Below are 12,415 nucleotides of genomic sequence, written 5' to 3' on the forward strand. Positions count from 1 at the left end.
GGTTGTGATCTGTGTGTGTGTGTGTGTGTGTGGTTGTGACCTGTGTGTGTGTGTGTGTGTGTGTGTGTGTGTGTGTGTGTGTGTGTGTGTGTGTGTGTGATCCTCACCCGTATACTATAGTTGTAGCCTCCCTTCAGCCCGTGGATGACTGCGGTCAGAGTGCGGTTGTTATTTCTGACCACATTGAGGTGGTTAATGGTCATCTCTAGCTGGCCCTGGCGGTAGACAAGCACTGTGTAGGAACTTATGTTCCCATTGGGTTCCTCAGGGGGGGCAAAGGTCACAAACACACGGGTCACTTCCTCCGGAATCACCTGCAGGGTCACGTTCTTAGGAGGATCCCTGGGCTCTGGAGGGAGGAGGGGAGAAGGATGGACGGAGGAGAGAGAGAGATTAACTACTTCCCAGTTTAATAAAGTAGCTACTGTATTACTGGATCTGTGTGTTCCTCACCTTCCTCCATTGTTCTGATGACAGTGGGCTCAGTGGCCTTTCCGTCCCGCCGTGCGTTCTCCAGTGGTCCAGTGAAGGCGGTCACGGTCACAGAGTAGCGAGTGAACGCAGTCAGGTTTGACACAACTACAATCCTCAGCTCCTCTGGACCGCGTGCTACAGACAGGTTTATCCCCTCGCTATCCAGCTGAACAACCACACAACATATAGTAGTGTTAGGTTCTTATTTGTCAGAGTAAATAACCCACGGAGACTAGAGAAGCTTAACCAAGTTAAATTCTTCCCAAAGGGTCGACACAGCTGTATTCAGACAGCATAACATTTCTCACCATCACAGGTATGTATACCCCACTTGGGACACTCCTTCTCTCCAATCCTTACATCTTATGGTTCGACAGGAAGAGGGTAACAGGTTACTAAACCCTTATTACTCCCTTCAGGGGATCTGACCTGACCTCCTGACCTTCAACCCCTCCTCAGCCTAATCCACAGATGTCTATCCGCTCCCCTATAGCAATCCTGTGATCTCCTCTCGTCCACCCGGCACATTCCACAGCCACTCTGTCTTTCTACAGATCTCACTCCTTTATATACTATGTCTGATCTATCATGTCTTTAATATCTCAATGTTCAAAGTTTAGAATCCAACAGTAGCAAGAAACATTTTCATGTTATTACTTGTGTGTGTGTGTGTTGTGTACTCACAGAGAGGACGTCTATGAGGTAGGAGGTGGGGCCGGTCATCACATCTGGGAGCTGCCATTGGATACGGAGGCTGTTGGAGGACGTGGTCACTGACAGGTCACTGGGAGGGGCATCAGGGTCTGAGAGGAGAGGCAGGTATAAATATACACATACTGCCTGGGTGTGTGGGTACATCTGTTGTATGTATGTGTGCATGTGGGTACTTACTCCCAGCCAGTGTGTGTGTGTATCTCCAGGGTGTGTGTGGTCCTGGCCCAGCATTCGTAAGGGCTGTGATTCTGAAGCGGTAGAGGCGGTACTTGGCCAGAGACTGTAGAGTGATGCTCCTGTTGCCCTCGCCCCCATCAGAACCATTCACTGACACCAACACCTGACCAGGAACATCATGAAGATCTTGTTGAGTTCAATGTTAGGATTTCATTTTGTGTCATACAGCCTATTCATGTAGACACACTGTATGTACGACACACCAACACAGATATCCAGGTAAACATACATCCTGATCGACGCAGCCTGGAGCCAGGGCAGGGGTCGGCTCTGGCAGGGGTGTGGCCTCAGCTAGGGGTGTGTCAGACTGGCAGTCGGGTGACAGCAGCTGCGCGGTGATGCGGTACTCAGTGAGCATGCCCGGAGCAGAGAGGGGAGGAGCCCATTGGAGCGTCACGCTGGTGGCTGTGGCCTCTGACACACTCAGGAGGCGAGGGACACCAGGAACTGCAGGGGGATATAAAGGTGGGTTGAGGTGGTACAGTTCATCTGGTCTCCTGGTGAAGTCTGTGTGTGTGTGTGTGTACCTGACTCGGGGTGTGTGTAGGCATTACAGTTGATCTGGTCTCCTGGGCCGGCAGAGTTGACAGCCGTCACTGTGAATGTGAATTCTGCATCCGGCGCTAGCCCGCTAACCGTATAATGGTTTGTGTCAGCCTGGTGTATGTATGCCTGTGAGCGTGTGTCCACCTGGACCTGGTAGTACAGGATGAGGCCATTGGGGTTGGCTGGAGGCTCCCAGTGTAGAAACACAGAGTCCCAGCTCAGACCAGAGCAGGACAAGTTACCCACCGCCTCCGACACTGGAACCAGGAGACACAGGGTTAACACGAGGGTTATTAGCCACTTTCACATGCATATGGCACCTGATTTCTAGTTCCACAACCCCACATACCCACGCACACACCCACACACGGACCTGATTCGTTGGTTGTGAAGGACACAGGCGTGCTGTACTGGTCTCCATGACCCACTCTGGTGTAGCTAAACACACTGATCTCATAGGAGCTGTGAGGCCGGATCCCACTCAGCTGTCCTTCTGTCCATGGACCTGTAGAGTTCTGACAGAGAGGAGGAGGAAGAGAGAGAAATCAGGAAATCTTATAGACAGAACATAGCAAAGTTACAGGACTCCAATTTGACATATTTAATGTGTCTTTGTGAGTGTGAGTGTGAGTGTGAGTGTGTGTGTGTGTGTGTGTGTGTGTGTGTGTGTGTGTGTGTGTGTGTGTGTGTGTGTGTGTGTGTGTGTGTGTGTGTGTGGGTGTGTGTGCAGTACCTGGTAAGTGAGTGTGTTTGTGTTGTTCTCCAGGATCCTGAAGCCGTAGTGTGTGACCACACCGTTGGGTTCCAGAGAGGGTTCCCAGGTCAGCCACACAGAGACGGCTGTATGGTTATACAGAGACAGGTTCCGGGGAGGAGACATCGGACCTGGTGGAACACAATGTTAGAGTACATTACTGGCCTTCGTCTGTGTACAGCGGCAGCAGTTGGAGGGGTTATGGTAGGTTAGAGGTTAATAGGGGATAAAGGTGAGAGGTTAAAGATGACCTGCTTCGTCTGTGTGCAGCATCAGTAGTAGCGGGGGTCCGGAGCCCTTGCGGGTGGCTGCGGTGATGGAGAGGTTGTAGGCTGTGTAGGGCAGCAGCTGTGTGAGTGTGAGGGTGGTGTTGGGGGTGTGTGTGGTGTTGGAGCCTCCAGGGCCGAACAGGGTGAGGGAATACTCGGTTATCTCTCCGTTGGCCTCCAGGGGGCGCTGCCACACCACAGACACTGAGGAGGACGACAGGTTCCTACTGGACACCAGCACTGGAGCTGTACTGGGGACTGGAGGGAGAGAGTGAGTTAATAGTATTTGTGTGTATGAGTTTAAAATATGCGTGTGCATTTTATGTGTGTGTGTGTGTGTGTGTGTGTGTGTGTGTGTGTGTGTGTGTGTGTGTGTGTGTGTGAGAGAGTATGTAAGAAGACTCACTATCATCATCGGTCCTTACGTGCAGCAGGCTGGTGTGGTTGTGGGCGGGGCCAGCACTGGTTGCCGGGGTAACAGTGAAGACGTAGGGATAGTACTTCCTGAGTTTGGTAAACAGGAAGACGTTGTCATTGGTTATCTTGGTGATGGTATTGTTGACAGTGGGGGGTCCGTGGGGGTTGCTGTTTGGGTTAGGGGGGTTCAGGGGTTTAGTGGTAAGTGGGTGTCCAGCCTCCTGCAGGGTGAGCAGGTAGAAGGGGCGTCCGTTGGGTTCCATAGGGGGGTCCCAGCTTACTATGATGGCCGTAGAACTGAAGATCTGAGCACTGAGGTTGTGGACCGGATCACTGGGCACTGTGGGGGGAGACGAGGAGTTAGTATGACTGGCTGAACTACTATGCATCATTTATATCACTGAATACTAGGACTGCGTCCGAAATGATGGATCAAGATGCGCTACATAGCAAACAGTGTGTCATTGCTAAAACACTTCAAGCTACAGTATGTTGATGGATGCTGTATATACATGTAATACATCTCCACCCAAATCAACAATATTATTAAGAAATCAAACACTTGAGCCACCCCAGGGAGAGAGAGACACACACAAAACAGCACTTCATCATCATCATCATCAGGATCATCACCCCATGATCAACAGGGAGAATCTCAGTGTGAAAAGAAAACAAACATTTGACCAGAGAAAAGTTGAATCGAGAAACTTTGTTTTGAAAAACTTGAAATCGAGAAAGTTTGAAGAAAGACACTTTGAACAGCAGATACTCATCCTAGCTACACCCTCTTCTGGTGTCTATCCTCTAAGCTCCGGTCACTGAGTCTGGCCATATTGAGAGAGCAAACTGAGCATGTGCACCTCAGGAAACAGGGATGGAGAGAACAAGAGAAGTGGAGATGGAGGAAAGAAGGAGGGAGGGGAGTCCTCAGTGAAGTCAGATTGAGAGGCTGGTAATGTGGATGGGTGGGTGGAGGAGAGAGGACGGTGTGTGGGTGTCTGAGCCCAGGGCAGTGAGCCCTTCTGGGCTTGGCAGAGCAGGACAGGCAGGGTGGGCTGGAGGTCCGGTGGCTGGAGCACAGAGGTAGAGACACATAGTCAGTATCAGAGACATCATCAGACAGAAACAGGAGTCAGGTACTATTATACGTCAGATGAACGCTGCAGTCTGTCTACGCCATTTTTCCCAAAATCACAGAAAAACAAAGAGATCATAGTAAAACATGAACAATACCTGACTAGCTAGCTACGTTTTCTAATCCAGATGAATAATTTCAGACATTTTATCTGTATTATCTATTTGACATGGACATTGCTAATTCTTCTTCTAATCCAGATGCTGCCATTCAACAGTGCATCTGAAGCTACATACATCTGCATCTGAAGCTACATACAACATTAACAGATGACTGATCACTTCTCAACACTATCAACTACTAACACTGAGAGAATAATGACCTACTGACAAAACTATACAGGATGTCTATGTTGATAGCGTTGAAGGATTGATGCCAAGATGTTTTTACTAAATACATGGAGGCCTGTAGCATTGCTCCGTTTGGACTACAAGATATGATCAGATGTCCAAGATGTTAAAGACTAAACTTCCACCAGGTTCAGTAAAAGGCGATACAAACTGGTTGTCTGAGGTACGGAGCCCTCGGAGGGACAAAAAGGGCCAGTTTGTCAGACTGACAGAGTTACCTCCATTCACTAGCCAGCTGAAAGTTACACTTCAATCTCAGAGTTTTTCCGTGATTTTATTAAGTTCAAAAAGAGGTTGGAAAAAACAGTGCAGACTCTGTGTTTGTGTGCGTGTGTGTGTGTGTGTGTGTGTGTGTGTGTGTGTGTGTGTGTGTGTGTGTGTGTGTGTGTGTGTGTGTGTATGACTGACCGTCCTCTGGGGTGAGTAGGTTTAAGGGATCAGTATGGACCCCGCCATCTCCCTGCAGGGTGCTGGAGGTCAGCCAGAGGCTGTAGTTCTGTCCTCCTCTTAGGCCAGACAGACGGTAGGACAGGTCCTCCCCCGGAGAGACAGGGTCCAGCTCTGACACTGGGATATGCTAGGGGAGAGGGAAGAGAGAGACAATGCCCTTAAAGTAGAAAATAACACACTTTTACACGAGTGTACAATGTGCATGTGTGTTACTCACTTGCTTTATAACAGCTTTATTGTCTGTGCAGTATACACAGTAGTGCTGTATAACTAACCTGTTCTGTGACAGTGGTATTGTCTGAGTAGTACAGAGTGTAGTGCAGGAGTATTCCATTTGGCTGAGTGGGAGGTTGCCAGAGCATGGTCACCGAGGAAGAGGTCAGGTTCACTAACGACACATTCTGGGGAGGGTCAAACGGCACTGTGGAAGAGAATTGCAAGAGTTTGTGTTCAATAAAAATGAACTGAAGGCCTGGAGCATTACTCAGTTTGGACTACAAGATTTTCAAAAGTTAAGGAACTAACTCTCGCTGTCTGTCTGTGTGTGTGTGTGTGTACACCTGTGTCAATAGTACTGAAGCTGATGTATATAAGGACTCCCCCGTCTCCCAGGCGTGTCCAGCTGGAGACAGAGGCGTTGTAGCGACTCTCTGAGTCAACACTGATAACCACAGCTGTATCTGTCACGTTCTGCCACACCTCAGACGACTCATTCCTTAGAGAATGAGAGAGAAGGAAGGAGAGAAGAGAAGGAAGTAGGATGAAGAAGAGAGAGACTATGTTGGAGCTGTAACTGCTCCTTCAATCAGAATGCCTCATCGCTCAACATCTTTTTCAACATCACATCAGCAGTAGGATTCAAACCATCGATCAATAATGAAATAAAACTCACCAGACTCTGACTATGTAGTAGAGGATCTCAGAGTTGGCCTCTTTTGGTGGTTCCCATGACAATTGTACCTCATAGTCTGAAAATGTCCTGGCTAGCAGAAACTGAGGGGGAGTGTCTGGGTCTGAAACAAACTTACCATTGGTTAGAACCAAAACACAGACACACTGAAAACCACACCACCTTGGGGAAATGGACTGGAAGAAGGAAGGTCTGTCTGCATTCTGTCTCATCTGTAAGTACAGCCCTGTGAAGAGAAGCTGATTGGTTAATCATCTGTAAGTACAGCCCTGTGAAGAGAAGCTGTTTGGTTAATCATCTGTAAGTACAGCCCTGTGAAGTGAAGCTGATTGGTTAATAGCTGATTAATGGTTCTGGGCGTGTTGAATAACTCTGTGGTAACCCCATGTGATGTCAGTGTCAGGAGAACCTGAAACCGAGAGAGGAAGTGACCTCACAGTAGTGAGATGAGAAGAAGAGGTAATGATGAACCTTCTGTGGTCCAGAGTCTCCAGTCACGTTAACAACATGGTCCACAATGCGGCCACCTGAAACATAATGACCCTAACCATGGTCCCCCTCCCCCCTCTTACCCCAGATCCCTCCCTCTGTTGGGGTGATGTTTAGGGGTTTACTATGGTTCTGGGTGTGTGTGTGTGTGTGTGTGTGTGCGTATGTTTGAGAGGCTCTCACCGTCCTCCAGAGTGGTGATGTTAAGAGGGTCACTGCTGTGGTTTCCGGAGCCAATACGTGTGTGTGCCTTCACCACCAGAGTGTATTGCGCAAACTTCCTCAGGTGTGTGATCTGGGCGTGGTTGATGGGTGTGGTCAGGTTGAGGAAGTGGGAGGAGTTTCGCAGCTCAAGGCTGTCAATCAAATCAAAGTCCATTTAAAGTGAATTTAGTCATTACGAGACAGTTGAAATCTAGAAGCCATGCAGAGATGTACCTGTAATGTGTGATAATTCCGTTAGGCACCAGGGGGTGTACCTGTAATGTGTGATAATTCCGTTAGGCACCAGGGGGTGCTCCCACGTCACGTTCACCTCATTGGAACTGACAGACACGTAGGACAGGCCGTAGGAAGGACTACCCGGGACTAGAGAGGAGACACACACACTTCAACATGAGGCGTTAGTGTGTGCATGTGTCTAGTGTGTGTGTGTGTGTGTGTGTGTGTAGACTCACCGTCCTCCCCAGACAGCATAGTGAGTGTGTCTGAGGTGTGGTTCCCATGTCCGATGCGTGTGTATGCTCTGACAGAGACATTATAGTATGAAAACGGCCTTAGCCCTGTCAGAGTCACTCTGGGGACAGAGCTGTTCAACACTGCCACATACGATTGGTTCTCGTACAGGACCTCATACTGTTGGATCACCCCATTGGCTCTCTCCGGGGGCGACCAAGAGAGGGTGGTGGTGGAGGGAGAAGTGTCTACCACTGTTAACCCTACAGGAGGGGAGTCAGGTTCTGAGAGAGAGATAGAGAGGGGTAAGACTGGACTTTCTATCATTTAACCCACACAATGACAGAGGTGTGTGTGTGTGTGTGTGTGTGTGTGTGTGTGTGTGTGTGTGTGTGTGTGTGTGTGTGTGTGTGTGTGTGTGTGTGATGTACCATCCTCGGGTGTAACAGCGAAAATATCGTCTAGGTCAGACAGAGAGCCCTCTCCTACAGCAGTAGATGCAGCCACTCGCAGCTTATAACCTGTATACTTCTCCAGCCCTGAAACACACAGCAAGCAGCTTATAACCTGTATACTTCTCCAGCCCTGAAACACACAGCAAGCAGCTTATAACCTGTATACTTCTCCAGCCCTGAAACACACAGCAAGCAGCTTATAACCTGTATACTTCTCCAGCCCTGAAACACACAGCAAGCAGCCTAATACCAATACATCTTAACAGGCTTGAACCAGACTTGGACCATGTCTGTATACGTGTACATACAGTATGTGTGTGTGTTACCTGTGAGCAGTATGCTGGTGTTGTGTGTAATTCTCTGCAGGGCCCGGTTGCTGTGTAAGTTGAGTCCGTAGAGAGTGTAGTGTGTGATTCGTCCATTGGGGTTGAGGGGCGGAGTCCAGCTGACCAGGATAGAGGTGGAGCTAACATTCTGATAGGACACTCCCACCACTGAGCTAGGAACTACAATAACAACAACGCACAACAATAAACAACAACAACAATAAACAAACAATGACATTATTACAAAACTGTGCATATATATATATATATATATATATATATCTGTGTGTACCCTGTTCGCGAGTCTTCTCAGTGACGCGTGTTGCAGGTCCCTCTCCAATAGCAGTAGCCGCGGTAACAGTGAAGGTGTAGTCAGTGAAGGGACTGAGACCAGAGACTAAGTAAGACAGCTCCTTAGCCTGCATGTCTATGACCTTGTCCCTCACATACACTCCTGGAACACACACACACACACACACACACACACACACACACACACACACACACACACACACACACACACACACACACACACACACACACACACACACACACACACACGGTGTAAAGGACAGACTGTAGAGCATGTTAAAAGTGTTTAAAGAGGTTAAAAGCCAGGTTGGCATTTATTGTCATGACTCATGTACTGGAGGCAGCTCTGCAGAGTGGTCACTAGTTCTGTCCTTGAGCTGTTCTTGTCTATTAATGTTCTGTATTATGTCATGTTTCATGTTTTGTGTGGACCCCAGGAAGAGTAGCTGCTGCTATTGCAACAGCTAATGGTGATCCTAATAAAATACCAAATAAAACCTGATTTTAAACCTAACCCTAACAACACTGCTGTCATGACGTTGGCCTGTGGGTAAGGTTTATGACCCCCCCCCATAAATACCTTTCTCCCTTCCCCTCTCTTACTGACCCTACTGAAGGACTGCTGTCCTGTTAAATATAGAGAGTAGGGAACATCAAACAAATGGGGAAAGGAACCATATTTGCATAATAACACCAGTTGGAAATATGCTTGATAACGTAATGAGTATTTATGTCAGGTTCGTTGTTATCTGGGACATTATGATTGATGACAGGACGACATAAACTGTACCTGAGAAAGTATACACCCTCTAGTTATCAGAGTCACATGGAATTGTTATGCAATTGAAATGTTTGATATTGAAATTGTTTGTTAGGAGATTAAATGTAATTTTAGCTTCCAAATGAGAGAATTGGGTTTTCATAAGGAAAGTGCCCTGCTCGATCAGTGGTCCAACCCTGTGAAGAGACAGGGGTTTTAAACGATGAAACACCTCCTTCCCCCCTCTCCACTATATAAGCCTTTGACGAAAAGACATTCACCAGTTCCAGTACGGGAGGTTTGCAACCTCTACGTTAGAAGGACACATGTCAAGAACAGAACTAAGCCAACCTCGGCGTGAGCTATGGTATGAACTGGTATGAACTTTGAGCTTATTCACTACAGGAGTGATACTTCCTAGCCGTTGAGTTAGCAGCCGCTGCTAACGTGGGCTAGGAAAGGACGGACGACGGATCCAGTCTAACAACCAGACGAAGATACCACCACGTATCCAATTTACCACCATTGACATTCTTCCACTACAGGAAGATCTGTTGGCCAACCCGGCCAGCATCTACGACCAATCTACCGAAGCGCAGCTCAGAGTAAATATTTATTGCATTTTCCTTTTCCAAATGGGCGGTAATTTAGAATGCATAAGATAATGTATTTACGATAGCATAGCTGCTTTTTCTTTGTTCCTAAGTCTTCCCGCTATTTCATTCAAGCCCAACCCCCTTTCCTTTGTGTAACCAGGTTCCGTCCACCGGGACGTTTTCTGTATGACATCATTAGTATTCTGTGTATTTGTAATTCTGTGTGATTAGTTAGGTATTTAGTAAATAAATAATTAAACCCAATTTTGTATTGCTGATTCAACTTGTTAGCCAGGGTTCGTGAAGATGATTATTATCATTATGAGACTGAAAATAAGATAAGGGTTAATATTGACTGCTATCGATGTAAAATATTACTAAGTATTTTAAGAGTTTATTCGGAAGATAACGGCTCTATAAACGTTCTTCTGTGGTGCCCCGACTTTCTAGTTAATTACATTTACATGATTAGCTTAATCAGATAATATTAATTACAGAGAAATAATTTTATAAGTTAGCATGTCATATCACTTAATCCGGCATAGCCAAAGACACGACACTGCTAACACAAATGCCTAAACCTAACCTTAAATTAAGATCAAAAAGCAAATTTTGGTTTTCATGAATTTACACAATATAGCCAATTTTGACTTTGCAGTTGGCCCATCTAGTGGAAATCGCACAAGTTCTGCCTCCAGGGCAAGATTCATGACAATAAACGTCAACTTGCGGTTAAAAGATTAAAGGTTAGTGGTGAGTGCAGTACTTCCTGGGGTGCTGGAGGCAGCAGCCCTGGTGAAGAGGTATGTCTGGAGGTGTCCAGTGGCTGCAGGTGCAGAGCGGGTGGAGAGGTGGGGCTTGCCAGAGGTGAGCTGGCTGGGCTGTGAGTGGGCAGTGAGCCAGGGGAGCGGTGTGGCCGGGGGTGAGGTGGTTAGGGAGAGGGAAGAGGTCCCTGAAGTCACATGGTCAAAGGTCAGAGGGGTGGAGTCTGGAAAGTCAGAGGTCTGGCCAGTCCCAGGGGCCATACTGGTCAGACTGGAGCCCTCAGTGACTGTCGGGTCAGTGTTGCTGTTGTGCTCAAGGTTAGTGTTAGGGCTGGTTGGAGCGCTGTGTGTGCGGCTGATTGCAGTCCTGGTCATGCCGGTGATGAGCGTGTGGTCGGGGAGGGTGACCGTGAACGCAGGCGGGGAGGTGGTCAGGCTGTCAGCTGATCTCTTACGCCGGAGAGAGTGGTCAGGGCTAACTGCAGCGAACGTTCCATCACCAAGGAGATCAGTGTAATTTAGATCCTAAAGATAAGATGAAAACATCAGAGACACACACACACACACACACACACACACACACACACACACACACACACACACACACACACACACACACACACACACACACACACACAGCCACTAATCCAGACAGATAGAGTGGTACCTGTGTTCCAGTAAGGGTGATGTCCTGCAGCAGTGTGTTGTCAGACAGAACCAGGAGTCTGTACTGTGTGATCAGACCGTTGGGTTGGGCAGGACTTCTCCAACTCACACGCACTGACACAGAGTCTACTGCTACTGCCTGCAGAGCCTGCACTGCACTGGGAGCTACACAGACAGACAGACAGACAGACAGACAGACAGACAGACAGACAGACAGACAGACAGACAGACAGACAGACAGACAGACAGACAGACAGACAGACAGACAGACAGACAGACAGACAGACAGACAGACAGACAGACAGACAGACAGACAGACAGACAGACAGACAGACAGACAGACAGACAGACAGACAGACAGACAGACAGACAGACAGACAGACAGACAGACAGACAGACAGACAGACAGACAGAATGTATTAGACAGACAGTATCAGACAGACAGTATTAGACAGTATCAGACAGACAATATCAGACAGACAGTATCAGACAGTATTAGACAGACAGTATCAGACAGAATCAGACAGACAGTATCAGACAGTATTAGACAGAATTAGACAGACAGTATCAGACAGACAGTATCAGACAGACAGTATTAGACAGACAGTATCAGACAGACAGTATCAGACAGTATTAGACAGACAGTATCAAACAGACAGTATTAGACAGACAGTATTACACAGACAGACAGTGTCAGACAGACAGTATTAAACAGACAGTATCAGACAGACAGTATTAGACAGACAGTATCAGACAGACAGTATCAGACAGAGGGTATCAGACAGACAGTATTAGACAGTATTAGACAGACAGTATCAGACAGACAGTATCAGACAGACAGTATCAGACAGTATTAGACAGACAGTATTAGACAGACAGTATTAGACAGACAGTAACAGACAGTATTAGACAGACAGTATCAGACAGACAGTATCAGACAGTATCAAACAGACAGTATTAGACAGACAGTATTAGACAGACAGTATTAGACAGACAGTATCAGACAGACAGTATTAGACAGTTTTAGACAGACAGTATCAGACAGACAGTATCAGAAAGACAGTATTAGACAGACAGTATTAGACAGACAGTATTAGACAGACAGTATCAGACAGA

At 47.4% G+C, this 12,415-nt stretch overlaps 2 protein-coding genes across 2 annotated transcripts in view; both read right to left on the bottom strand.

Annotated features, from left to right (window-relative positions):
* LOC115196699 (phosphatidylinositol phosphatase PTPRQ) overlaps nt 1-12,415 on the bottom strand; it is a 41,277-nt gene that overhangs the window by 9,363 nt on the left and 19,499 nt on the right. Inside the window, exons 16-33 of the mRNA XM_029757538.1 lie at nt 11,301-11,464; nt 11,089-11,158; nt 8,494-8,655; nt 8,202-8,381; nt 7,852-7,959; nt 7,423-7,704; nt 7,225-7,333; nt 6,929-7,101; nt 3,401-3,751; nt 2,977-3,252; nt 2,705-2,856; nt 2,345-2,486; nt 1,953-2,228; nt 1,655-1,872; nt 1,366-1,528; nt 1,159-1,277; nt 454-640; nt 108-349 (exon numbers count right to left, since the gene is read on the bottom strand). Of these exons, the coding sequence (XP_029613398.1) occupies nt 108-349; nt 454-640; nt 1,159-1,277; nt 1,366-1,528; nt 1,655-1,872; nt 1,953-2,228; nt 2,345-2,486; nt 2,705-2,856; nt 2,977-3,252; nt 3,401-3,751; nt 6,929-7,101; nt 7,225-7,333; nt 7,423-7,704; nt 7,852-7,959; nt 8,202-8,381; nt 8,494-8,655; nt 11,089-11,158; nt 11,301-11,464 (3,374 nt within the window). The remainder of the gene's footprint in view (nt 1-107; nt 350-453; nt 641-1,158; nt 1,278-1,365; nt 1,529-1,654; nt 1,873-1,952; nt 2,229-2,344; nt 2,487-2,704; nt 2,857-2,976; nt 3,253-3,400; nt 3,752-6,928; nt 7,102-7,224; nt 7,334-7,422; nt 7,705-7,851; nt 7,960-8,201; nt 8,382-8,493; nt 8,656-11,088; nt 11,159-11,300; nt 11,465-12,415) is intronic.
* LOC115196700 (phosphatidylinositol phosphatase PTPRQ-like) lies at nt 3,837-6,922 on the bottom strand. Its single transcript, XM_029757540.1, has 5 exons — nt 6,239-6,922; nt 5,907-6,061; nt 5,622-5,767; nt 5,305-5,473; nt 3,837-4,481 (listed from the first exon to the last, which is right to left on the bottom strand). The coding sequence occupies exons 1-5, from the start codon at nt 6,466-6,468 to the stop codon at nt 4,348-4,350; spliced, it is 834 nt and encodes a 277-aa protein (XP_029613400.1). The 5' UTR covers nt 6,469-6,922; the 3' UTR covers nt 3,837-4,347.

Source organism: Salmo trutta, chromosome 7 (assembly GCF_901001165.1).
Source record: "Salmo trutta chromosome 7, fSalTru1.1, whole genome shotgun sequence".
Taxonomy (NCBI): Eukaryota; Metazoa; Chordata; class Actinopteri; order Salmoniformes; family Salmonidae; genus Salmo; species Salmo trutta.